General features: G+C 45.9%; 2 protein-coding genes across 3 annotated transcripts in view; both read right to left on the reverse strand.

Annotated features, from left to right (window-relative positions):
* The window catches only part of LOC143923419 (serine protease 33-like), a 200,118-nt gene that overhangs the window by 50,503 nt on the left and 123,380 nt on the right, over positions 1 to 26,235 (reverse strand). The window lies entirely within an intron of this gene.
* The window catches only part of LOC143925171 (transmembrane protease serine 9-like), a 122,522-nt gene that overhangs the window by 6,749 nt on the left and 89,538 nt on the right, over positions 1 to 26,235 (reverse strand). The window contains exons 7-9 of the mRNA XM_077449784.1: positions 17,738 to 17,993; positions 14,206 to 14,386; positions 9,438 to 9,709 (exon numbers count right to left, since the gene is read on the reverse strand). Of these exons, the coding sequence (XP_077305910.1) occupies positions 9,438 to 9,709; positions 14,206 to 14,386; positions 17,738 to 17,993 (709 nt within the window). The remainder of the gene's footprint in view (positions 1 to 9,437; positions 9,710 to 14,205; positions 14,387 to 17,737; positions 17,994 to 26,235) is intronic.

The raw sequence follows: 26,235 nt of genomic DNA on the forward strand, positions 1-26,235 counted from the left end.
TGCTGATCTGCATAGCCACGCCCGCTGATGAAGACATGATGACAAAACGCGTAAGGGCGTGACTATGCAACTGTCCTGTGTCTGCATGCTATCGTAGGTTTTCCTGGGACTCACCGCCACTGCCTGTTAATGAACTTCAGCGGTGTATCGGTGAGTCTTAACCTATCGTAGCTGGACACATACGAATGATGTTTTATGTAAAGAGTCAAGTGTTTACATTGTAAGCAGATTTTTATTGTGTGTGGCGTGCGATTTAATTATTAAACAGGTTACACTATGGATCCTCTTGTGTTTGTGTTTTTCGCATGACCATTTGAATTATAAATGAGATCCTGGTGAGAGTGAACCTTCAGCTGAGGAATAATTTTGATGGGCACGTACCTGCATTTATTCTCTGGCAACCTGTTTGAGTAATACAATGGGTGATTTGTGAAGCGCCTGATATTAACCCTTGAGGGGGTAAGTGCACAACCAAAGGGGGTCACACAGAGCATGAGGTTTCTTCTGCCTGTTTGGTGTTGTGTGGATTCGCTGAAAGGATTTCCTATAAACTTTGTGGGATTCTGGAGCACTTCTCGCACTTTATGAACTGCGTTCTTGGGGACTCTATGAACTATACTATACTACTTTTTTAACTGTATAAGCTTCAGTAGTGTGTATGAATTTTTTCACATGGGTTTTTTAATTAATTAGTTAATTATTAGCGCTGTTAATGTGGTAATGCTGTTTATAACTATAGTTGAAATTGTATTGCTACATATATTTAAAGATTTGACATATGATTAAGAGCAGCTGCTGTTTTAGAGATATTGGTCGTTTTTTTTTCATTGAGCGCTAGGATCAGTAATATATTTTTATTGTATTATTGATATTTGTATTATGCACAAAAAATATATAACGTATTTGCCGGCGTATAAGGCGACTGGGCGTATAAGACGACCCCCTATTTTTCAAGTGAAAACATAGGTTTTGGGCAATACTCACGGTATAAGACTACCCCCCCCTTCTGAGGCAACACTATTTAAAAAAAAAAAAACATTAGAACCATTAAAAAACACAAAGCAAGAATGCCAACTACTCATTCGCCATGCTGTGATATGTGATAAAGTAAATCAAACAATAATAACACAAACAGAGATCTATTGAATGCCACAACTATGGAAAGTAGAATTTTTCACTAACCAAACCTATACCACTTTTGGGTTACATTCTATGGGAATTGTCCAGCAAAATGCATTTAATAACCCCCCTGTCATATGTCCCAGATTTACCTGTCCCTCTTGGGTGCCTGGGACCTCAAAGGCAAACAGCAGGATGTATAGTAGTAGGAGATCAGTGAATGGATTTACCCAGGGAAGTATGGTGAGCGGTGTATTCTTTTAATGAATACAACGCCTGCTTGGATTGGAAGAGGCTGTAGCATCATCAGCCCTTGCCTCTCTCCCTCTCTCTCAAAGCCAATCCGAGCAGGCTACTGCTCGGATTGGCAGAGGTTGTTACTCCAATCCAAGCAGGCTCTGTATTCATTAATAGAATACAATCGCTCGCCGGGATTGGCTCAGCGGCGTATACTATTTGTAGCTGAAGCCACATACAGTATTAGCAGACATTTGGGGGCTGACATCCATCGGGCAGCATTGTATACCCAGCGTATAAGACGACCCCCAATTTTTGGGCATTTTTTTTAAGTGTAAAAGGTAGTCTTATACGCCAGAAAATACAGTATATATTTGTGCTCTCACATCATGCATATGTGAATCTAGCCCTTAATCTGAACTCTGGCCACTGTGGCAGCAGGCAGGTAAAATCACCTGGTTGTATCCAGGATGGAAAATATGTATGTCCTAGATTCAGGCTTTATGCGGACTTGTACAACTAGAGGGGAGTGCTGGGAATCCTATAGGGGAAGAGTTAATGAGCCCAGCTGAAGTAAGTGGGCTCATTAAGACCTCTACAAAAAACCCCAGCATGCTTAGGGAGATGCTCCATCCTGGAACCAGTTTTGTGTTTGTATAGACTGGGGAGTGTGACACCTGTTCTGTGCGGTGAGTTAATGCCTGTGTGGCAAAACTCTACAACAGAGACAGAGACAGGGACTGGTGCAGCACAAGGCTGCACTCAGTTGTTAGACAGGGAATTTATGTGTGTAATTAGAGGTCAAGCTGACCAGGATTTATTTTCATGTTTTTTTTATTTTTGTTTGGCTGTTATACTTTTCACTGCATGTAGCATAAATAAACCACACCTTTTGGTTTTTCCACCTACAACGCTGTCTGCTGTGCCTGATTTTGTGTTGTGAACCCATCCAGGGGGTCACACACACCCGCTGCCGAGCTAACCCCTCACAGTTGGTGGAGAATGCGGGCAGTTTTTATTTTTTTATTTTTTTATTAAGGCCAGCATGGAGGAGATACTGAGACAGCTGGCTCTAGCAAATGCAATTTAGCAGCAAACAAATACGGGTTTACAAAAGAGCCTTGCAGCCCAGCAGCAGACAAATGCAACTTTGCAGCAGAGTCTGGAAGCTCAGCAGAAAGCTCACCTGCAGAGTCTGGAAGCTCAGCAACAAGCCCAGCAGCAATCTGAAGCCCGCTTCATAGACCTGTTGCAGAAGCAAGAGCAGAGTTTTCAACAGGAAATAGAGACATTAATACAGAAACGTCCACAGACCAATGAGGCAAGTGGTTACACTAATACCGCATCCTTTGGTGTGAGCCGTTTACTGACAAAAATGACTGGAGAGGATGATCCGGAGGTATTTTTGACCACATTTGAAAGGACTGCTAAAAGGGAAAAGTAGCCTAAGGAGCAGTGGGCTGGACTGGTGGCCCCTCTGTTAACTGGGGAATCGCAGAAAGCTTATTATGACCTAGAGCCTGACCAAGCAAAAGACTATGTGGTGCTAAAAACAGAAATATTGCCACGGCTGGGTGTCACCCTGGCCGTCCGGGCTCAGCGTGTGCATAATTGGACTTTTCAGGTTGGAAAACCCCCCAGGTCTCAAATGTATGATCTCATTCACCTGAGCAGGAAGTGGCTGCAGCCAGAGACTTTGACCGCACCAAACATTGTGGAACGTGTGGTTATGGATCGTTTCCTGAGAGCTCTTCCTACTGCCATCCAAAAATGGGTAAGCCATGGAGACCCAGAAAATGCAGATAAACTTGTGGATCTGTTTGAGAGGTACTTGGCTACAGAGAACCTGACCACCTCTTCCAGGGACTCACGGACTTTCCATCCTAAGACCAGATCATCCCCAGTGGCGGGTAAGATGACTCCAAGGGGTGAGGGTGGAGAGAGTGAGAGGGTGGGAGTTCTACCTAAGGTCTGGCGGGAGCAGCCCAGGAAGCCCAGGCTGCAAGAGGCAGCGAAAGAGATTATTTGCTACCGCTGCCGGCAAGAGTGACATATTGCAGCCAATTGCCCAGTTGTGGATGAGCCTATGCAATGTGACTTTATAAGGGAGAGACGTCAGTCGCTGTTTGCGACAGTTGCATGCACTGCCATTCGGGGACCTGAGAAACATTTATGTAAAATGTGTATTAATGGTAGAAATTTTGATGTGTTGCTGGATTCAGGTAGCCTGGTAACATTGATAAAAGATGAATTAGTTACTACAGAGGTCTCTGGGAAGAACAAGGTGGCTGTTATTTGTGTGCATGGGGACACCCGAGAGTATCCTGTAACTTCAGTGTTTTTTGAGACCCCCAAAGGTAACCTCTCTCATCAGGTGGGGTTATTATCTAACTTACCACATGATGCTATTGTGGGAAGGGATTTTCCAAAGTTCTGGGAACTCTGGGATTGTCCTGAGCCCCCCACTGGTGCCCCTATAGACCAGGAAGATGACCAGAATTCCTCTGAGAATGGTGAGGACTCTCCTGAAATTCCCTTGTCGGTATTGGCGGGGGGGAAACTCGAGAAACTGGGGAGGAGCCAACATCCTCAGATGAAAACATGCCATCTGTGGAGTTTTCGGATCTTGAGGTTCACAGGGAAAATGTTGCCACAGAACAGTTAAAAGACCCCACCCTAATAAAGGCACGGAAAAATGTGGTGAAAATAGATGGCGAGTTAGTGAACCCAGATAAGACTTGCACTTACCCGTACTTCACTATGGAAAGGGACCTGCTGTATCGAGTGGCTCAAAGGGCAGAAGAAACCATTGAGCAACTTGTGGTGCCCAAACCTTACAGGAAGTTGGTGTTAGAATTGGACCATGGGCACATTCTGGGAGGTCATCTGGGGACAGAGAAAACCAGAGAGAGGGTATTGCAGAGATTCTATTGGCCTGGGGTCATGAACAAAACAGAAAATTATTGTTCCTCCTGCCCTGTGTGTCAGAAGTCGGCACCTATGCCACATTTCCGTAACCCGCTGGTACCTCTTCCTATCATTGAGGTCCCCTTTGAGAGGATTGCAATGGATTTGGTAGGTCCGATAATGAAGTCCGCTAGTGGGCATCAGTACATTTTGGTTATATTGGACTATGCCACCCGTTATCCGGAAACAATTCCTCTTCGAAATACCTTGGCCAAAACCATAGCCAAAGAGCTATCTCTTGTTTTTAGCCGTGTGGGTATTTGTAAGGAACTTCTTACGGACCAAGGTACACCCTTTATGTCCCGGGTTATGAAAGAATTATGCAAGTTGTTCAAAGTGACACAATTGCGTACATCTGTGTATCACCCCCAAACAGATGGGTTGGTTGAAAGATTCAACAAAACCCTAAAACAAATGTTAAAGAAGGTGGTGGATAGAGATGGAAAGAATTGGGACTGTCTAATACCGTATCTGATGTTTGCCATTAGGGAGGTACCCCAATCCTCTACGGGTTTCTCACCCTTCGAGTTGCTCTATGGGAGACACCCAAGAGGGCTGCTGGATATTGCCAAGGAAACTTGGCCAAGGAAATGAGAGTTCTCCTCACAGGTGTGTGATTGTGCATGTAGCCCTGATGCAAGATAGAATTGCACAGGTAATGCCAATTGTAAAGGAACATTTGACCCAAGCGCAGTTAGCACAGCAGAGAGTGTACAACCGTGGGGCCAAGACCCGTACTTTTTCCCCGGGGGATAGGGTCTTGGTGCTAGTCCCTATGGTTGAAAGCTAATTTCTGGCCAAATGGCAAGGTCCATACGAAGTAATTGAAAAAATTTGTGAGGTGAACTACAGGGTTAGACAGCCAGGAAGGCGAAAGCCGGAAAAGATCTATCACGTCAATCTGCTGAAAGCCTGGAGGGATAGGGAATCCCTAGTCGCAGAGACTTTGTCACAAGCCCAGTCTGATGGCTTAGTTCCTGTGGTTGGAATGGCAGTCACCTTATCGAAACCCCAACAACAGGAGGTTAAAGAGTTTGTACTTCGTAACAAAGAGATTTTCTCTGAGCTGCCGGGACAAACATCTGGCGTAGAGCATGACATTATCACCCGCCAGGAGAAAGGGTAAAACTAAAACCTTATAAAATACCAGAGGCCCGATGGGAGGCAATACGTGGGGAGGTTCAAAGGATGCTGGAATTGGGTGTGATAGAGGAGTCCCAGAGTGACTGGTCCAGTCCTATCGTACTAGTGCCCAAACCTTATGGGAGCTGGCGGTTTTGTAATGATTTTCGACAATTGAATAAAGTTACAAATATTGACACCTACCCCATGCCGCGTATAGATGAGTTGACTGACCGGCTGGGAACAGCCCGATATATGACAACTCTTGATCTCACCAAAGGGTATTGGCAAATTCCCCTGGCCGAGTCGGCCAAGGAGAAAACTGCGTTTGTAACCCCAGATGGGGCATTCCAATATAAGAGAATGCCGTTTGGGTTACAGAATGCACCGGCAACATTCCAGCGGAAAATGGATAAGATTCTGAGGCCCCATCAGAAATATGCTGCAGCTTACCTGGATGATGTGATTATCCATAGCACAGACTGGGTCTCACATTTGCCAAAAGTACAAGCAGTCCTAGACTCTGTCCGGGAAGCTGGGTTTACAGCCAATCCAAAGAAGTACCATTGGACAGGAGGAGGCCAAATATCTTGGGTACACTATTGGGAGGGGGGTGATAAAACCCCAAGTCAATAAAGTCGAGGCCATACAGAGTTGGCCACGTCCCAACAGCAAGAAACAGGTACGAGCCTTTCTGGGAATCGCTGGCTATTATCGACAATTCATTCCCTATTTTGCTTCTCAGGCTGTGCCCCTCACCAACCTGACAAAAGGGAAAGAGTCTGTCATGGTTAAATGGTCCCCAGAGGCTGAAGAAACATTTTCAGTCCTTAAAAACAGCCTTATGTAGCCTGCCAGTGTTGTACTCACCAGACTTCTCTAAGGACTTCGTTGTACAAACTGATGCATCAGACGTTGGGTTAGGAGCAGTGTTATCCAAAGTCTGGAACGGGGAAGAGCACCCAGTCATTTACCTCAGCAGGAAGTTGAAGTCCCATGAGGTAAATTACGCTACGATTGAGATGGAATGTTTAGCAGTGAAGTGGGCTCTAGATTCCCTTCGGTACTATCTGCTAGGTAGGCACTTTGACCTGGTGACTGATCACGCTCCTTTAAAGTGGATGGCTCAAAACAAGGAGACCAATAGAAGGGTAAATAGGTGGTTCCTGGTCCTACAAGAATTTAACTTTACAGTTAAGCATCGCCCTGGTGTTAAAATGGGGAATGTGGATGCTTTGTCTCGGATACATGCGTGTCTGACTGCTTGTGTTACAACCCCAAGGTTGAAACAAGGGGGTGGGGGGTATGTGGCAGCACGCAGGTAAAATCACCTGGTTGTATCCAGGATGGAAAATATGTATGCCCTAGATTCAGGCTTTATGCGGACTTGTACATTTAGAGGGGAGTGCTGGGAGTCCTATAGGGGAAGAGTTAATGAGCCCAGCTGAAGTAAGTGGGCTCATTAAGACCTCTACAAAAAACCCCAGCATGCTTAGGGAGATGCTCCATCCTGGAACCAGTTTTGTGTTTGTATAGACTGGGGAGTGTGACACCTGTTCTGTGTGGTGAGTTAAAGCCTGTGTGGCAAACCTCTACGACAGAGACAGGGACTGGTGCAGCACAAGGCTGCACTCAGTTGTTAGACAGGGAATCTATGTGTGTAATTAGAGGTCAAGCTGACCAAGATTTATTTTCATGTTTTTTTTTATTTTTGTTTGGCTGCTATATTTTCACGGCATGTAGCATAAATAAACCGCACCTTTTGGTTTTTCCACCTACAACGCTGTCTGCTGTGCCTGATTTTGTGTTGTGAACCCATCCAGGGGGTCACACACACCCGCTGCCGAGCTAACCACTCACACCACAAATAATCTCTTTTAAATATACAGCTCTATCACCACAAGATTCTGATAATCCAGGGATGTGGGGGAGATGCCCTTGCCTTCAACAACATGGGGACAAGGTGCTTTGCTAGGTGTTCCCTTTGACAAGGAACCCTCCCTATGTTGAGGGCATGTGGCCTGGGTATGGTTCAGGAGCAGGAAAGATGATTGTGCTCCCATCTTCCCCGGCTGTAGACTGCAGGCCTCGGTAAGGGCCTGGCTTGGAATTTACGGGGAACCATGGGATATTTTTGTGTAGCGTCCTCCATTAACATCTGTTTCAAGACCCCATCTAGGAAAAGGTTGCTCCTGTCTTGATAAAGCTAACATAGGCAGAGATGGCAATGCAAGCCTAATACATATGGGCCAAATGTCTGGCAGCATCAACGGGGCCAATAGAATCCGGTCGACACTCTGCCTTTGTGTACTGCAGCCGGGCTAGCTTCTCTGGAAAGGGCATTGCCAAAAAAGGCCTGCTCTTCGGCTCCTGAGCGCTGACTGGAGTGTTCTGGTGAGGAAGGGGGCACCACCCTGTCAGAATTTCAGAGATCAAAAAAAGCCCCTTGTGAATTGCATTGGATTGTTATTGCTTTGTACTGATGCACTTTAGAAGGTGTGCATTTGATCCAATGAGCTTTGAGTAGTTATATTTAGTTATTTATATTATTTTGTGCACTATTTATTGATATATACTTCACTTGATTCCCCAGGAACAGCTAGCACAATTTGTTGGTTAGACCTGACACTGACTCAGCCAGGCCTTGGCAAATGCCCTTTGCAGGCTGGGACTGCGGGTCCCAATGGTGTAGTAGAAACATCCTTTTGCTAGCTGCCCTAACTATGGCTACTGATCCCAGATAATCCTATTTAGGTCCTGCCAGACCTCCTGGCTGTAGCTGCCTCTTTCATCACAGTCCATTCTTCTGGTTCTGGACCCATCTCAGACTGCAAGCTCCCAGTCCTCAAAGGCGTGTCTCCCCAGTGCTCCTGACTGTGCCTCACTCACCAGCCCTCCTGGCTGCAACCAGCTGTCCTTCCTGGAGTCCCTTAGCAGTGCTCTCTCCCGCTGTCCTCTCCTTGGTCTCTCTTATGCCTCCGGTCCAGGACCTCTCCATGTGTTTGTGAAGGCGGTCTCGACTGCATCAGAGCCCAAGGCCCAAGGTCACCCCCCCCCCCCCCCAGACTGAGGAGCTCAAGAGCCCCGACAGCCTCAACACTCTCTCACTCCAGCTCTTCCACCCGACAACTCCCCAACACTGGGCTGACCCTGGGTATTTAAGGTGGCCTGCCCCCTGCCAATCTAAGCTGGGGATTTGTCAGAGCTCCCTAGAATACCCCAGGTGGTTCCACCTCCCCTTCAGCCTCTCTTTCTAGAAAACACTAGAAGATTCTAGAAGGAAGTAGGAGGTCCTAGTGATTCCACCTGTGAGTCACCTAGCAGGGGCGTAACTATAGGGGGTGCAGCAGTCGCGACCGCAACCGGGCCCTTTGATGCAGGGGGCCCATGCAGCCCCCTCTACATATGGACGGCAGCAGCATAGGCAGCAAGCACACACTATTACATACCCCCTCCATATCCCCGTGGGGACAGGGACCCCTTCTCATCTGGGGGCAGTAACTTCATCTGCCCTGGAGACCTCATCTCTTCTGGGGACGGGGACCCCATCCTGCCTAGGGACAGTCCCCCAATGGGGCACCTAAAAATGTAAAAAAATAAATAAATAAAAACTGCTGATACCAGTGGTGGAACTACAGGGTTCACAAAGGTCATACCTGTGACCACGCCCTGGAGTTCCACCGTCAGACTCGGAGGGAAGGGCCCTGGCTGGGGTTCAGGGGGGCCCTTCATGGTTTCTTGCATCGGGGCCCTGAAGGTTCTAGTTACGCCACTGTCACCTAGCACTACACTGAGCCACTCCCAGCCCAGGATGAAAACAAACAGGCCTAGCTACCAGCCAGACAACATAATACAATCTTCTGCTCTCTGGAGCTACCAGCCAGGACTGCTTAAATGTACCTACAGTATCCTCTCTAGCACACTACTAGAGGGTGCTACACTTCTATTGAAAATTAGTGAACTCACGTTTGCTTATCATTTCATGGACTCACCTCCAGAATATCTTGTACCCCAGCCGGTCACCCAGCACTCCGTACCACAGGGGAAGGTGGTGGTGGAAGATGGCAGACAGATTGGTTTGATGTACTTAGTGTAGCTGACAGGTGTGGCCAGCCGTATCAGGGCGATGTCTCCAGGGCTTGTAGAGTCTATATAATTACTATTGACGATGATATTGCTTACACTGGCAACAACTGTATGAGGGATGGTCGAATCCAGCCTGTACATGCCCAAATATACTTCATAATTCTCTACTTGGATAGGTCTGCAGAAAGAAAACAGAACATAACATGTATAAATGAAGATCCATCTGCTGCAGAAGGCAATGCAATATCATTATTATCAATGACCTTCAGAATCTAATGAATGAAATACAACGTATTGATAATTTGCTCTTTATGAATGGGCTGTATGTACACAAGCCCAAAAAGTTCAAAAATAAAATATTAAAAGAGGCAGATAAAAATATACAAAATAATGCAGTTCTATATTGATTAATATATCATTACATGCAATAATTGTTTTTTGTTTCATACATTTTTATTAAGTGAACAGAAAAATGCAATACAATTCTTGTACCGTATATACTCGAGTATAGGTCGATCCAAATATAAGCCAAGGCCCCTACTTTACCACAAAAAAACTGGGAAAACTTATTGACTCGTGTATAAGCCGAGGGTGAGACATCCCTGTGTCCATCCCTGTGTCCCATCCATCCCTGTGTCCATCCCTGTGTCCATCCCTGTGTCCATCCCTGTGTCCCGTCCATCCCCGTGTCCATCCCTGTGTCCCATCCATCCCTGTGTCCCTCGCTGTGTCCCGTCCATCCCTGTGTCCATCGCTGCGTCCCGTCCATCGCTGCGTCCCGTCCATCGCTGTGTCCCGTCCATCGCTGTGTCCCGTCCATCCCTGCCTACCTGTGCCAATCTGCAGCCTCTGTCCTCTCCTCCTCGTCTGACAGACGGCGGCCATTCCACTGTTCAAAAGCCGCGCCTCTCTGTCTGTGATAGGCGGAACACTCAATTTCCCAGCAGTCAGTGTTCCGCCTATCACGGACATCCTCTCATCCTCATCCGTAGTATGAGAATGAGCGGATGTCCATGATAGGCGGACCACTGACTGCTGGGAAATTGAGTGTTCTGCCTATGACAGACAGGGAGGCGTGGCTTTTGAATAGTGGAATGGCCGCCGTCTGTCTGCATGACACGCTGATCGGGTAGGCAGACGGCGGTGACTCGAGTATAAGCCGAGGGGGGCACTTTCAGCCTAAAAAAAGGGGCTGAAAATCTCGGCTTATACGGTATGTTTGAGAAGTATTTACTACCCTTAGGATTTTCGTATAATCATATGTAAAATATTATTAATTCACGGATGATACACATATTCTGTTTGCATACGTGAGCTCCCTTTTTTAACTAAGTTTAATCGTATTAGAAATAAAGTATAAAGAAAAGAGAAAAAAGAAAGAAAAAAAAAAACGGGGGGAGGGGGGGAGATAATGAGTGGGTGGGTAATTGGGTAAGTAAGGGATGGGGTGAGCTTGCTATCTTTTTGTTCTTATTTTTCCTTCTAGAAACAGGAGGGTTCTATCGTGAAATTATAATTTTTATATTTATATATTTACTATTGTATCCAGTCATACCATGTTGAAGTAAATTTTGAAATTTGGAAATGCAACCAGTGTAAGCACCTGAATTACTATCAGCCTCTTACAGTCTTTCTACAGCAAAGCTCAGCCTAGGAAAAGGATAAGCAGTACAAGGAGCCGACACAATCATGGAGCATGCTGCTAGAAGAAGATAGCAGAGCGACAGAGAGATGAGCCTATCACTGAATGAATGAATAATTTGTATAGCGCTCAAAGTGAACTGAATTGCATCAAGGCGCTGTGCGGAGCTTTGTTGTCCAGCTTCTAGAAGAGGAAGGTCTTGAGTTTTTTCCTGCAGACCTGGAGGAGCCAAGCGGATGTTGGTTGGTAAAGCATTCCATAGCTGTGGTCCTTGGACAGCAAATCTCCATTGCCCCTTAGATTTGTACCGAGATTTTGGAACGAGGAGGAGGTTTTGGTTAGAGGATCGAAGACTGCGGTCGGGCGTGTAGTGTTTTATTTTCTCAAACGGGTATTGAGGAGCGTCTCCATGCATGCATTTGTGGGTGAGGCAGCGGGTCTTGAATGTGCTGCTTCTCGTTCACTGTCCAGTCACAGGCAGGACGCAGGTTCAAGACAGCATAGGCTCAGAAGAGTTGGGTTGAATGATGATGGTCATCATTCAACCTAGTCTAGTCTAGTGGCAAAATTATTTTGGGAACAGCTATGGATTTAAGGTGAGTATTGCAGCAAAGCTGCCTTTTATATCTTTTAACAGGCTATTACTTTTTTTTTTTTTTTGCTAGAATATAACTTTATTTTCTATTTTTTTTTTTTTTTTTTTTACATATTTTGTATATTTTAGACTCACATGAGGACCAAATAAAAAGATATTTGGGGTATTATTATGCTATTTTCTAACACACTAAACCCTAGTCAGATGTACTTTGTTGCTATCTGAGGTAACTTGAAGTAGACCAAGGTCAGCAGCAAGAGTAAAAAAAAAAAAAAAAAAAAAAAAAAGTTTTGATGCAAATATCAAAACACAAAGGCTTCATTCGCAACCGGATGACCACCAAGTAGGTGGCAGTACAGGACCAACAGGTAGAACCATTATTGAAGGTCATGGTCACAATGAAACAGAGAGACAGGCAGAGGGACAGGATAGTTAGTTACATAGTTTGTCAGGTTTAAAAAAAAGACACAAGTCCATCCAGTTCAACCATAAAAAAATAAATAAAATAAAAAATAGCGTACAATCCCATATACCCACAGTTGATCCAGAGGAAGGCAAAAAAAAACCCAGCAGAGCATGATCCAATTTGCTACAGCAGGGGAGAAAATTCCTTCCTGGTCCCCTGAGAGGCAATCGGATTTTCCCTGAATCAACTGTACCTATAAATGTCAGTACCCAGTTATATTCTGTACATTTAGGAAATAATCCAGGCCTTTCTTAAAGCAATCTACTGAGCTGGCCAGAACCGCCTCTGCAGGGAGTCTATTCCACAGTTTCACAGCTCTTACTGTGAAGAAACCTTTCCGTATTTGGAGATCAAATCTCTTTTCCTCTAGACGTAAAGAGTGCCTCCCTTTTCTCTGTGTTGACTGTAAAGTGAATAACTCAACACCAAGTTCACTATATGGACCCCTTATATATGTGAACATGTTGATCATATCCCCCTTAATCTCCTCTTCTCAAGAGAAAATACATTCAGTTCCTCTAATCTTTCCTCATAGCTGAGCTCCTCCATGCCTCTTATCAGTTTGGTTGCCCTTCTCTGCACTTTCTCCAGTTCCCCGATATCCTTTTTGAGAACTGGTGCCCAAAACTGAACTGCATATTCCAGATGAGGTCTTACTAATGATTTGTAAAGGGGGGCAAAATTATATCTCTCTCTCTGGAGTCCATACCTCTCCTAATACAGGAAAGGACTTTGCTTGCTTTGGAAACCGCAGCTTGGCATTGCATGTTATTATTGAGCTTATGATCTACCAAAACCCCCAGATCCTTCTCCACTATGGATTCCCCAGTTGTACTCCCCCTAGTATGTATGATGCATATTCTTATACCCCCAAGTGCAAAACTTCACATTTATCAACATTAAACCTCATCTGCCACATAGTCGCCCAATTAGACAGAGCATTGAGGTCAGCTTGTAAGTTGGAGACATCCTGTAAGAACGTTATTCCACTGCATAGAATCTAGGAACAATATTGGCTGGCAAACTTCTGTATGCAGAATGAAACTTATAAGTGTTGCATTTTCCTTTGATGAGGGGCAGGTATTGTTGAAGCAGAGATACTGTGTGGCTTGAACCACAATGATATAAATGATTTCATTATTCAGGCTGAAGGTTCAACACCCCAGAGACTTCACTAGGCAGTGTTATGACAGTGGCTAATTTATACTGCAGCTAGGACCCCCTCCTGCTGTCACGTAGACCTGGACCCTGGGCCGATGCTACCACTAGGCAAACCAGGGAGCCGCCTAGGGCACACTGCTGCCTAGGGGCGCCCAACCACCGGCTTCCCTCCGCCTCTGCAGGCTGCAGCTTGTAACTAACTCAGTTTCAGGCAGCCAGTTCGTCTGACCGGTAGTGTAATTAGAGGCGCAGTGCTAGGGGAAGCAGAGCCGATGCTTCCGGTATAGCGCCGCCTCCTGTCACATGAGCATGGCAAAGGGGGTGGAGTGAGGGGTAGAGTCAATGGGGTACGGCAAAATGAGGTTTCGCCTAGGGTGTCAAAAATCCTTTCACCAGCCCTGCCTGGACCTGGCTTAGTTCTAGGCAGAGAGAAGTTTAAAGCTCCCTTCATGATGTCTCAAGCGTGCTCCTAATATCCAAGTGGTAAACTATGAGTTTAGGGTATTGTATAGGCTACTCTTCACTTGCGTTTATCTATTCACAGTGAATAAGCCTATGAACTCAATAGCTGAATGAGGGGTCCAATATTAGCACTCATTAAGGGGCTTTTTGGTGATGTAAACCAATCACTGATGATCAGGGAGGCCCACTTGGCAGTTTTAAAATGGACACTTTATGAAAGATGAACACTGGTTTAATAAATATGTCCATGGCTGTTTTTTTTTTTGTTTTTAGAGACGTTTTTCCAAAAGCAGAATGATTGGTATCTGATGGAAGAATTGGTGTATAAAGGTAACACGTTATACTCACTTGTGGATGCAATGTGCTGCCGTCATAACCCACTCGGGGGAGATCAGGGAGCCTCCACATAGATATGAGCCATCTGATTCTGTATTTTTAACAGCGACCTGCCAGGGCCACTCCCCAACCAATGATTCCGTACCGCCAACTATCCGACTGGACACCAACGGGGAACCGCACACTGAATAATCTGCAGATGACACAAGCAAAAAAATAAAAAATTTTTTTTTTTTTTTTAGCTTTCATAATTAAATATATACATAAATAACACACAAAAAAATGAACCTATATTAAATGATATGTCATCTTTCAGCAGATAAAAATCCTCAGGACTGATACTATGTAAGGGATTTTGATGACAGAAATTTCAGCCACATATATTTAACACCAAACTCAACTAACTTTTATTTTATTTCAATGAATGCCCCCCCCCCAGGCAGTGTTTAAAATACAAAATGGAGCTCTGCCTGCAATACACACCTCTTCCCCGGTGTCACCCCCCTCAGTAATTGCTTTTTTGTAAAAAAAAAGATGTTCTCAGTCTTCTGATTTAATTGACACCCAACCTCATTCTTACTAGAAGACCGAGACAAACTTGTGAATGGAGTGCATCGCCACAGCACTTCAAGCACCAGGAAAAAATGTAGCGAAGGGTGCTGACGTTGTCATTTCTACATAATTAAAAAAACTGCCCACCACCAGGAGAAGACCTGAAGAGAAAGAGGACCCTACACAACATGTGGTTGGCCTGAAGATACCCAAAAAGAGTAAAGCCTGGTACATACGATCGGACTTTCCGACAACAAAACCGTGGCATTTTATCCGAAGGGCGTTGGCTCAAACTTGTCTTGCATACGCACGGCCACACAAATGTTGGCCAACAACTAAGAACGTAGTGACATACTCCGTGGTTTTTCAGCTCTTTAGCGCCACCCTTTGGGCTCCTTGCACTAATTTCATGTTAGTAGAAGTTTGGAGAGTGTTGATTCGTGCTTTTCTTTTCACACTTTTCAAATAGTTTCTGAATGGACGTTCGCCAACCAGACATGTTGCGGAATTGGAGGAGATAACGTGTTATTTATTATAGGCCTTGGAGTTATTGCTTTGACATTATGTTTTGTTTGAATAATAATAATTTGATTTGGTATAGTTTCTATATTTTTGGATGCATAGAATGCACTTTTTGGTTAAGTTCTATTGGCAGATAGCATGTCTAAATTATTATTATTATTTTTTTAAAGAGGAAGTAAGCTCTCCCACTCTGATGCTTCTTTTCATTTAGTCCATTATAATAAGTAATTATCAGACTATAGCCACTGTAATCCAGAGCAAATTACATATTACTTACTGTTTAAAGAAACTTTAAAAAAACTTGTTTCCAGGGGTTAGGCAGCACCATCTTAAGTATTGTTTTCTGAGTCCACACTGGAGTGTATTTCCGCCCTTACATTGAGCACTTCCTGTACTGTTAACCAAGCCTCCTTCTCAATCCAACGTTTCTATGGCAACCCTGCTTCCCTGTTCATAGCTTACTTGTTTATTTCATAGTATTTACTTGTACCGTTGTCTAATCTTTGCCTTTGTCAGACTTATAAGCTTCAGCTGATAAGAATGCAGTAATGGCCAAGTTTAGACTGTATGTCATGTCACATGGTCACATGGTGTGTAGGAGGAAGCTCTGAGTGATTAGCAGAGTTCAGTGCTGTGCCTTAGGAAGTCCTGATAACAGATAGATAAGACATAGAGAGTGTGCCTTAAATCAGGGGAGATCTGGGCATGCTCAGTGACTTCATTCTACAGAACAACAAGGATTCCAACAATACTAAGCAAGTACGGAGATATCTACAAGCAGTGTTCATTAGGGTTTTTTATGCTGATTTACATGGGACAAAGTTGTGGGGGAGGGTTTACAACCACTTTAATGCACAATAAAAAAAATTGTGTAGAATAATACTTGGCTATGTGTTTTACTTCAAATGACAGTTTGGGAGTAGGCAATTACATTTTAAAATAAATGATAAGGGACACCAACATAGTTGTGTGTTTGACCTTAAAAACTACGGGATAATGGTGTTGTGATAACTTGCCCCAAAACGCGTAATAATATTATTCTTGATATCACTAGAAAAAAAGCCTTTGAAAATGAGTTTGCAATAACTCCATCAGTATCACCAGCAAAGCAGCTTCGTTATTATCCCTTTAAAGAAGAAGAGAATCGTCCTTGCTTCCGATCATGCGTGTTTGTACTTTGGACTTTTGTCCGTTGTACTTGTGTACACACGCTCTCTGAAAATCTGACAACAGACATTTGTTGGCGGAAAGTCCGACAACAATAGTCCGATGGAGAGTACAAATGGTCGGATTTTCCACCAACAGCTTGTCATCACACATTTCCCTTTGAAAAATCTGAGTTGAAAGTTGAAAGAAAAATAAATATAATAGGATATTGCTGGAAGGGAACTCAAGGGGGAAAAAAGAGGTCCAATTGGAGGGGGAGCCTGGAACCAGGAGTAATGCCTGGTACACACGACTGGACTTTTCTACGGACTAGGTCCAACGGTCTATATGAAGGAATATATGGACAAGAATACAATTTAAGTAATTTATTGATACACGCACGAAAAAAACGATTTCTAAAATTACAGATGATGTAGTATTTCGACTAGTTTCGCGGTTTGACCGCTTCATCAGGAAATACAGAGGATACATCTGAAAAATATATATAAAAAACATTCATAGTAAAAAGACGTAAATAATACAATTCTGATGTGGTTTGGGGTCAAAAAAAGGGATATACATAGTAACAGGCAGCTGCTTACCCATATATCGGTGCCAGAAGGGCATAGAGGCTACCCGGCCAGGCCTCCCGCAGCGACTGGGGGAGGCAATTAATGTGGAGCCAGAGGACTAAAGCCTAAATGGATAATATATGGTAAACTATTTGCCCATCGATGATGGTAAGTGAATATCATCTTTCACATTATACAAAAAAATTGGGCTAACTTTAGTGTGTTTTTTTTTTTTTTCTAATTCATGAAACTTTTTTTTTAAATAAAGTAAAATTGCTGCACAACTACCATATGACATAAAAAGTTGCAATGACCGCCATTTTATTCTCTAGGGTCTCTGATAAAAAAAAAAACACTTATAATGTTTGGGGCGTTCTGAGTAATTTTCTAGCAAAGAAATGATGATTTTTACGTGTAGGAGCGGAGTGCCAGATTTGGCCTGGGTGCCAAGTGGCTAAAGGAATAGAGCCTGTTCATTTTGTAAAATATTTTTTTTGAATTCGCGTTGTGGATGAGGGGAAGCTGTGCTGACTTCAATCATCCAACCATGTCTCCTATTTTAGTAAATAAACCCCATTGCCTAGGTCAACAGATATGGAAGTTTTTTCATGATATTAGTGCTAGCAGAAAGAGTAGTTTGGACGAGGATCACCCTGTGATTATGTGAAAGGCGGGGGGGGGGGGGGTTCACTCGTCTTTATCACTTAAAACGATGCATTATTCAGTTGTATTTGATGATAAAATTACATTACCTTCAGATGCCGTGGTTAGAAAAGGATGGACAGTGCTGCTCACAAGGTTTCCTCCACATGTCCTCGTTGGTTTAGGGATATTTGACACATAATTGAATGTAACGTCCAGGTTCCTGCTGATCCAGTCTTGGTAGGCCGTCACCAGTGTGTACACCCCGGGGTAGTTGTATAATGCACATCCTTTTCCCCAACTCACAACTCCAACCTGGTACCATACGCCCCGGACCTTACACACAAGAGGTCCTCCTGAGTCACCCTGTAAGACATAAATAATCATCAGCTGCACCAACGTCTATCTGTTCAGGATGAATCAGGAAAATGTTTCAGTCTTTCCATGAATGTATAATTACACAAATTAGTTCGGCACTCAGTAAATTGGTACAGAATTGGCACTGCACCAAAACCTTTGAGAAGTTGCAACCAATTACATTTTCATTTACTTATAACAACTTTGTTGGCAAGTAAAAAAAAAAGGTAAAAAATCAGGACCCGCAAAGAAAGAGGAGTTACGCTCACCCACCCTGCCATACGTTCTTCTGATTGCGGAGCAATGGCCTTTTCACATCTAATATACTTAGAGGTGTGTCACGTGATTGGTCCCCTGCCCTGCTCTGTGGTTCCTCTAGTCCAGAGGTCTCAAACTGGTGGCCGTCCAGCTGTTGAAAAACTACAAGTCCCATGAGGCATTGCAAGGCTGACAGTTAAGAGCAAGACTCCCAAATGCAATGACATGATGGGACTTGTAGTTTCGCAACATCTGGAGGGCCACCAGTTTGAGACCCCTGCTCTAGTCAATTTCTACATCCCTACCCAGCACAGTTATGATGGGTCAGCAGATGGAACCACAGAGCATGGGGAGGGTACAAGTGTTAGTAAACCCTTCTATCACTTTCAGTCAAGGAAGCTGCCATCTTGGCCTCTAATGATTCTTCAGCTGCCAAAATGCTGCACATGTGATCAGTTATGAAACCAGCCATTGGATGGTTTGAAAGTTTGGTTGAGAGCACAACCAATGTGAAAGTTAGCATTTCCGGCATGCCGGGAATGTAAGTGTTTTTTGAAACTGGGTTTACTCCCGATTTAAATGTGAAGGTCCTACTTTTTGACATTTTTGTACTTAGTCATAGAGTAGGAATAGGATGGGAAGGGGGGAAATGGGTTGTGGGAGAGTTATGTAAATGGGGAATGGAACATAGAGGGTTTGTAATAGACATGTGCTTTTCGGTTCATAATCAATGGATTTTCAAATGAATTTCTTAGCATTCGTACATTCGGATCAATTCGAACAGGTGAAAGAACCAAAATGCGAAAATTCTGAAATTACGAATAAGCAAAATAACGAACATGCGAAAATACCAACTTACGAACGGACAATCTTACGAAAAATACGAAACTTTGAAACAGTAAAAGAAAGAAAATTACATCTATAACGAATGATTTACATTTCGTATTTTCTTTTACAAAAGTTTTTATTGCAGAGTAACAATATTATGGATCAGTACAATAGGCTTACAGTGGGATGTCGGTACAGGAAGTTGCAGTTTAGTACAATTAAAGCAAATTACCAGGTAACCTTGTACACATTCCCTGGATCAAGACAGACCCTGGGTTTTCACATATATGTAACACAAACACGGCCTGGAGTATGCCTAAAGCCTATAATGATCATATCTGGTGTAGTTGAAGGATGAAAAAAAAGGAGGGAAGGAAGGAGGGGGAAAGTCAAAGGGCAAGAGGAGATTGGAGGGGACAGAAGGTGTGGAGAGCCACAGAGGGATAGGGGGGTCTGGAGGGAAGAGAGGGAAGCAGAAAGAGGAGGGGGGGCGATGGGCCCACGGGGTGTGCCCCACCAGGTTCCTACAGTGACAGCAAGGTGGTATCAAATCTGGGAGAGTGGTGGTACGCTATCCAGGGTTGCCAGACTCTAAGAAATTTGGTATGAGTGTCGGAGAGAACAGAAGACAGTTTTTCATTGACCATGACATCATTCAGACGGTTTTTGACTGCCTCAAAGCTGAGGGCCGGGGTTCTCCATGCTTGCGCTATAGTCAGCTTAGTTGCGGTAAAAAGATGCTGTGCCAACTGCCGTTCTGAGCGTAGTAGTTCTGGTATCGCTTTCCCGAGAAGAGCCTCGAAAGGATCCCTTTTTAGGTTCACCCGGAGTAAACTGCGGAGTAACGCGTAAACCCTGACCCACAATCTGCACACCTTTGGGCACGTCCACCAAATATGGGACATTGTACCCTCCTGGCCACACCCCCTGAAACAGAGAGAGGAGCAGGTGGGAACAAAGCGGGCTAAGCGCGTCGGGGTGTAATACCACCGGTATAGGACCTTTATAGGCGTTCTCTAGGATTGTGACGTTGCATGAGCATTTTGACAAGGTTAGGGTCATCGCCTGCCAATCCTCCGGATCTAGCTGTTTCCCCAGGTCCCGCTCCCACTGCAGGTGATAGGATCGCACTGGGGGTTTCTTCCCGGAGATCAAGGCTGAATATATTAAAGAAATCAGACCAGGAGAATGAGGCCTGGATCTGCAGATGCTCTCGAACGGTGACAACCGGTGAGGGGCGTCCTGGGACTTGATGAGGCTTTGCAGGAAGTGATGAATCTGGAGATATCTAAAATACTCCCTTAAGGGTATATCGTGATATGAATGCAAGGCTGCAAATGGTAGTATTCTAGTAGGAGTAAGTAAGGAATGAACGTCTACGAAACCATTGAGGGTCCACCATTTAAACTGTGCAGAGTCATCAAGACCCGGGGGGAAAAGGGGGCAATGAAGGAGTCGCAGCAGCGGGAGATGGGGAGAAGCCAACCCCGCCGAATACTTCACTGAGTCCCAAACTCTCAAAGTGTGGAGCATGCAGGGCCCCGTAATCGTGGGGCGGTGTTTAGGAGGGAGCCAGGGTAAGGAGGAAATAGGGATGGGGTCCACGTCGAGTAGGTCGATAGCAGCCCACAAAGGGAGCTGGTACGTCTCGTGGAGATGAGAGAGGGGTGCTATGGTGGCTGCTATATAGTAGCTTTTTAGGTTCAGGACTGCAAGGCCTCCATTCGCTCTCTTAGCGAACATGATTTGTCTATTGATACGGGGGCGGGATGACCCCCAGATAAATTGTAGGACCCTACGCTGATGAATGTTGAGGATGTGTGAAGGAATCGAGATTGGGAGGACCCGAAAGTAATATAGTAGCTTCGGGAGATATGCCATTCTGATGGCCGATATCCTCCCGAACCATGAGAGGGGAAAAGATGACCATGATGTCAGCATATCCGATAAGCGCTTGAACAGTGGTGGGTAGTTAGCCTGATAGAGGGCCTGATATGTGGAGGTGATGTAAATTCCCAAATAGGGTAAGGAGGAGACCCATTGATAGGGAAAGGCCGCTTGCAAGTCCCTCAGTAGGTCCTGGGTCAGGTTGGTCGACAACGCTTTCGATTTCGACGGGTTGATCTGAAGCCCAGAGAGTGATGCAAAAGTCCGTAGTAGGGCATGTAGATTGGGCAGGGAGGTTCTAGGGGAAGTGACAAAAAGGAGAATGTCATCAGCAAACAGGGAGATCTTATGGGGAGAACCGGCTATTTCAATGCCTTTGATGTCGGGGTGCGTTCTTATCGCTTCCGCCAAGGGTTCCAGCGCCAGTACAAAAAGGAGGGGTGACAATGGGCATCCCTGGCGGGTCCCTCTACGAATATCAAAGATGGGGGATTCAAACCCGTAATATTTTACTCTTGCTCTAGGGGAGTCGTATGGAGCCGACATCCAGGACATAAACGGGGACCCGAAGCCAAAACGTCGCAGAACCGACATAAGGTAGGGCCACGACAAGGTATCAAAAGCCTTAGTCATATCGAGGGAGAGAAGCATAGATTCGAGAGAGCGGGTGTGAGCTAGGTGTTGGAGTTGCACTATACGGCGGATTGCGTCGCCAGCCTGTCTCTGGGGCACAAAACCGACCTGATCTTTTTTTTATCAGGGAGAAATGAGTTTAGGCGTGTCTCCAAGATTTTTGTCAGAAGCTTCATGTCGATATTGATAAGTGAGATGGGCCTGAAATTGGCCCAAGATGAGTGATCACGATCAGGTTTCGGAATCATTACTACATTTGCCGTCAAAAGATCCGGGGTAAGAGAACAGCCTCTCTTTACCGAGTTGTACATAGCCACCAGATGGGGCGTCACTACTGGTGCCAATTTTCTATAATATAGCGCGGTATAGCCATCCGGCCCGGGTCGCTTACCCACCTTAAGTTCTTTTATGGCTTGTAGAACTTCTGAGGGTTGGATGTCCCTATCCATAAGGGTGACATGAGCCCCCGTCAAGGATGGGAGCGACAGGCCCGCAAGAAAGTCCGCCATTCTCTGAGTTGAGGCCCCCCCCGATGCCGTATACAGCTTCGCTAGGCGGAACCCAAACTCTTCTAGGACATGTTTTGGGTTCCCGGACAGGACGTTATTGCGATCCCTCAGCGTAATTGGGGTCATTTTGGGGGCAAATGTACGAAGTCTGTTGGCCAGCATGCACGTCGGTTTATTCGCTCTCTGGTACCATCGTTGGCGGGACCAGCGGAGTGCCCGCTCGGCCTCCTCAGTGAGGCACAAGTCAAGCTCAGATCTGGTTCGTTCCAGTAGCTTGCGGTTGCTCAGGGTAGGGAACTGCTTGAACCTCTCGGATATCTCTGCCAATCGGGACTCAATCTCCCTTTGTTTTTTCTCTCTAGTTTTCTTCCGGACTGAGGCTAGGCCGATTATACGTCCGGGCAACACTGCTTTATAGGCCTCCCAGAGGACCACCGGCGAAAATAGTCCTCAGAGGCCTGAATAATCTCCTGTGTAGTTTCTAAATGAGAAAGGAGCGAGTCGTTCATGACCCAGGGGGAAAGTTGGGGTCTATCCAGGATAGAACGGCAGACAATCAAGACAGGGTCATGGTCCGACCACGGTACGGCCAAGACTGAGGCCTTTTCCACCAGTGGTAGGTGTCGCCTAAGCATAAACATGTGGTCAATCCGCGAATGAACCTGGTGGGGGTGGGAATAATGGGTATAGTCTCTGCCCTGTGGATGACATTCCCTCCATAGATCAACTAAGTCCAGAGATCGTAGGGCGCGGTTGAATGAAGTGGCGCTAGTCGTCGGGCCGTTTTTCCCCGGCGGGTGTTTGTCTACTTTAGGGTCAAGAATTAGGTTAGAGTCTCCCGCCAGTAGAAAGGTGCCCTTGCCGTGGGAAGCCAGCAGCGCGCAGACATGGGTCAAAAAGGGTCCCGGGCTCACATTGGGGGCATAGTACGTCAGTATAGTCACTTCTGTGTCATGAACAGTGCCTTGAAGCAGTAAATATCTGCTGTCAGGGTCAGCTATCTGTTTAGCGCAACTAAATGGAACTGATTTGCGGAACGCCACGAGAACCCCTCGCTGTTTAGTTGCGGCATTCGCCATAAAGACTTGAGGAAAGTGAGCATCAAAGTACTTAGGATGAGAGGTCTCAGAAAAATGCGTCTCCTGTAAGCAAGCAATATCAATGTGTTGTCTGTGAAGGTACTTAAATACTTTAACTCTCTTGTGGGGGGAATTCATTCGCTGAACATTCAGGGACAGCCATTTAATCGTCATTGATAGAGTAACAGAAAAACGCTTATCTGGAGCCGAAGATCACACCCCGTGTGCCCGGAGGAGAGAGGGAGAAAGGAAAGAAGTAAAGAGGGGGATAGAGAAGGGATAAAGAGCATCATTATAGCATGGATGGTAGAGACATGCAGTGCTAGGTACCAATATTTATTACACAGCAAGATTGCTATCGGTCGTGGGAAATAAAACCCACTTCGCTGTTGGGATTTGTCTCGGGCAGGAGTCCGAGCCAAGAACCAACACATAGGGGTGCGGTGGTCCGTCGGAAGCCACCTGACTTAGCATTAACAATTATTGCAAATGTCAAAAAACATGACAATAGTGGCATAACTGCATAAAACAAAAGTACAAACAATAACAAGAATAAACAAAAAGAAAATACTGGCATAAGGAACATAGAGCCCGTAAGCTAAGGCCTGTAAGAAATTGCTTTAGTTAGACGGTAAGTCCCTGTGCAAACAAAAAGAAAACAAACATGCAACCTGAAGTTAGTGCCATCTGAGTCCAGCCTTAAAGGCACCTGGACACGTGAAACAGAAAAAAAACAAAAATAAGAAACCTATAGGCCGGGCCGTGCCCTGTCTGGAATGAAACTCTCCACGTATAGGCCCATAAAGTGAGAGCGTAAGAGCAGGGACATAGTCCCCGGGTGGCCACGGTGATAGACCCCCTGGACTAGTGATTCCCGGGTGGCAACAGGGGGTCCCGGTTTGTGAGGTTGAGAGTCATGAATTCTAACCGCCCATTACCTTGAGGGACAAAATAGGAAAAAGCAACAAAATAAAATAGGGGGGGTGATATACCGTGGGAAGCCTAAGGGGAGCATACAGAGTTATAAAAAATACAAATATACACTTCTAGAAGGGTAATGGATAGACGTGAGACTATGTGAGAGAAAAAAAAATAAAAATTGGAGGATTAGGCTTTTGTTGCTGGGGGGGAAAGAAAAAAAAAAAAAAGGGCAAGCGCTCCCTGAGAAAAAGAAATGTTCATAGAAATGATGGGCTGCAGTAAACTGGAGTTGTAGGAAGCCCTAGTCCATCCAAGGTATAAAGGGGGGGGCTCGGTGTGGCTTCCACTTGAGTCTTGAAAAAGAATACACGGGAACCCCATTCTAATTGCCCGGGCGTCTAAATTGCAGCAGACTCTCTCAATACCGGCCTGCAAGACGCGTGTCGGCAGCGTTTAGAAAAAAAAAGAAAAAAAAAAAAAGGGGGCAGTCAAGCAAGTCAAAGCAAAGAGACAGGATCTTTTCTGACTTCTAGCAATGTCCACCAGAGGAGGCCTCTTGAAATTTCTGAGCCTTGAGGGAACGGAGGGCCTGAGATCCACTCTGAGATGATTGTGAGGAATGCAGTGGGACTCTGGAAGGGCCCGGGCGGGCCATGGCGGGCTCAGGCTGGGAGGGGGGAAGGTCAAACTGAAGTTCCTGGAATTGCCGTCGCAGGTCTGGCAGGGAAGAAGCATGAAACTGGCGTCCCAGGTGGTAAAAAGAAAGTTTAAAGGGGAATCCCCACCGATAGCCAATGTTCCTGGTTTGTAAGATTTGCAGATAGGGCTTCATATTTCGCCTCTTAGCAATAGTGACTGGGGAAAGATCCGCAAATAGTTGAAGGGGATTGCCTTGAAACGATATGTCTGGTAGTTCCCTGGCGGCTTAGAGGAGTCGCTCTTTGGTCCTGTAGAAGTGAAATTTTCTAATAACATCTCTGGGCGGACCCTCCGAGGGCTTGGGAGCGAGGGACCTGTGTATTCGATCGAATTCAAGGAGCTCGGTCGGGATATCAGGTGCGAGCTCCTGAAAGAATGCCGTTGCTGTACCCTGAAGGTCTATAATGGTCTCCGGGAGACCTCGGATGCGGAGGTTGCCCCTGCGGGCCCTGTTTTCAGAGTCCTCAAGTTTATCCTGTAGAACAGGGAGTTCTGCGTTAAGCTTTTCTACCTCCTCCTCGTGACATTCCAGCACCGTGGTCGTCAGGTCCATCCTCTCCTCCAGCTGATTTGTGCGGTGCCCCAGTTCCTTGAGACCTTTCACCAGTTCCGCAGATAATTTACGGGAAGCTGCGTTGATCTCATCCCTTACTATAGTGCGGAATTTCTGCAGCAGGGCTTCAGAGCCGGTGTCCGCCGGGCTCGTTAGGTTTGATGGGAATTATGACAGACTATCGTCCGAATGCTGAGTGGTTTCGTCAGGTTCTGGGGGTTCGGGCGCCATCTTGCCTTTCCCTTTCGCCTTCCCAGGTGCCGGGGATGATTTCTGTTGAGATTTGTTGCGGGGACGATTCCGGGGCGTATTATACATCCCCGCCGCTTACTCAGTAGCGCACGGCCGGGGCAGTAGTGGCAAAGAAATATAACTGGGTATGCCTTATATGTCAGGTGGTACTTTCCGACGGCGCAACACTAAGGGACTACACTATCATCCTCCTAGCGTCAGCGCAAACACCCCCACACAAGTCCGTCAGTCACTCTCAGGGCCCTCCGGGGCCACTGACATACATTGGGTGCTGTAGGTAGAGGTTATTGGGGAGGGGGGGGCCTGGTCCCAGCCCAGGGAGCATAGGGTGCCTGCAGTGATGTGGAGGGTGTACCAAGATGGCCGCCTACCTCTGCTCCTGTTAGTGTTCCTCCTTGGCTGGCGTCTTAGTAAGGTGGGGCCGTCACCTCCGAGTTGGGGCCTCAGGCCGCAGGGGTCCCCTGATGTCCGCGGCGGACCGATCGCCGTGCTATGGACGCTGAGCGGCACTCCCGGGTGGAGGCTCCGGCGCCTCCGCAGGCCGCAAGATGGCGGCCGGGGCTCGAGGACAAAAGTAGGCCGCAAGCCTGATCGCGGGGCCCGCGGCCCGAAAATGCGCCCAAAACACTCCA

The sequence above is a fragment of the Lithobates pipiens genome, unplaced genomic scaffold (genome assembly GCF_037356315.1).
Source record: "Lithobates pipiens isolate NorthernLeopardFrog02 unplaced genomic scaffold, aLitPip1_a1.2 Scaffold_22, whole genome shotgun sequence".
In the NCBI taxonomy this organism is placed as follows: domain Eukaryota; kingdom Metazoa; phylum Chordata; class Amphibia; order Anura; family Ranidae; genus Lithobates; species Lithobates pipiens.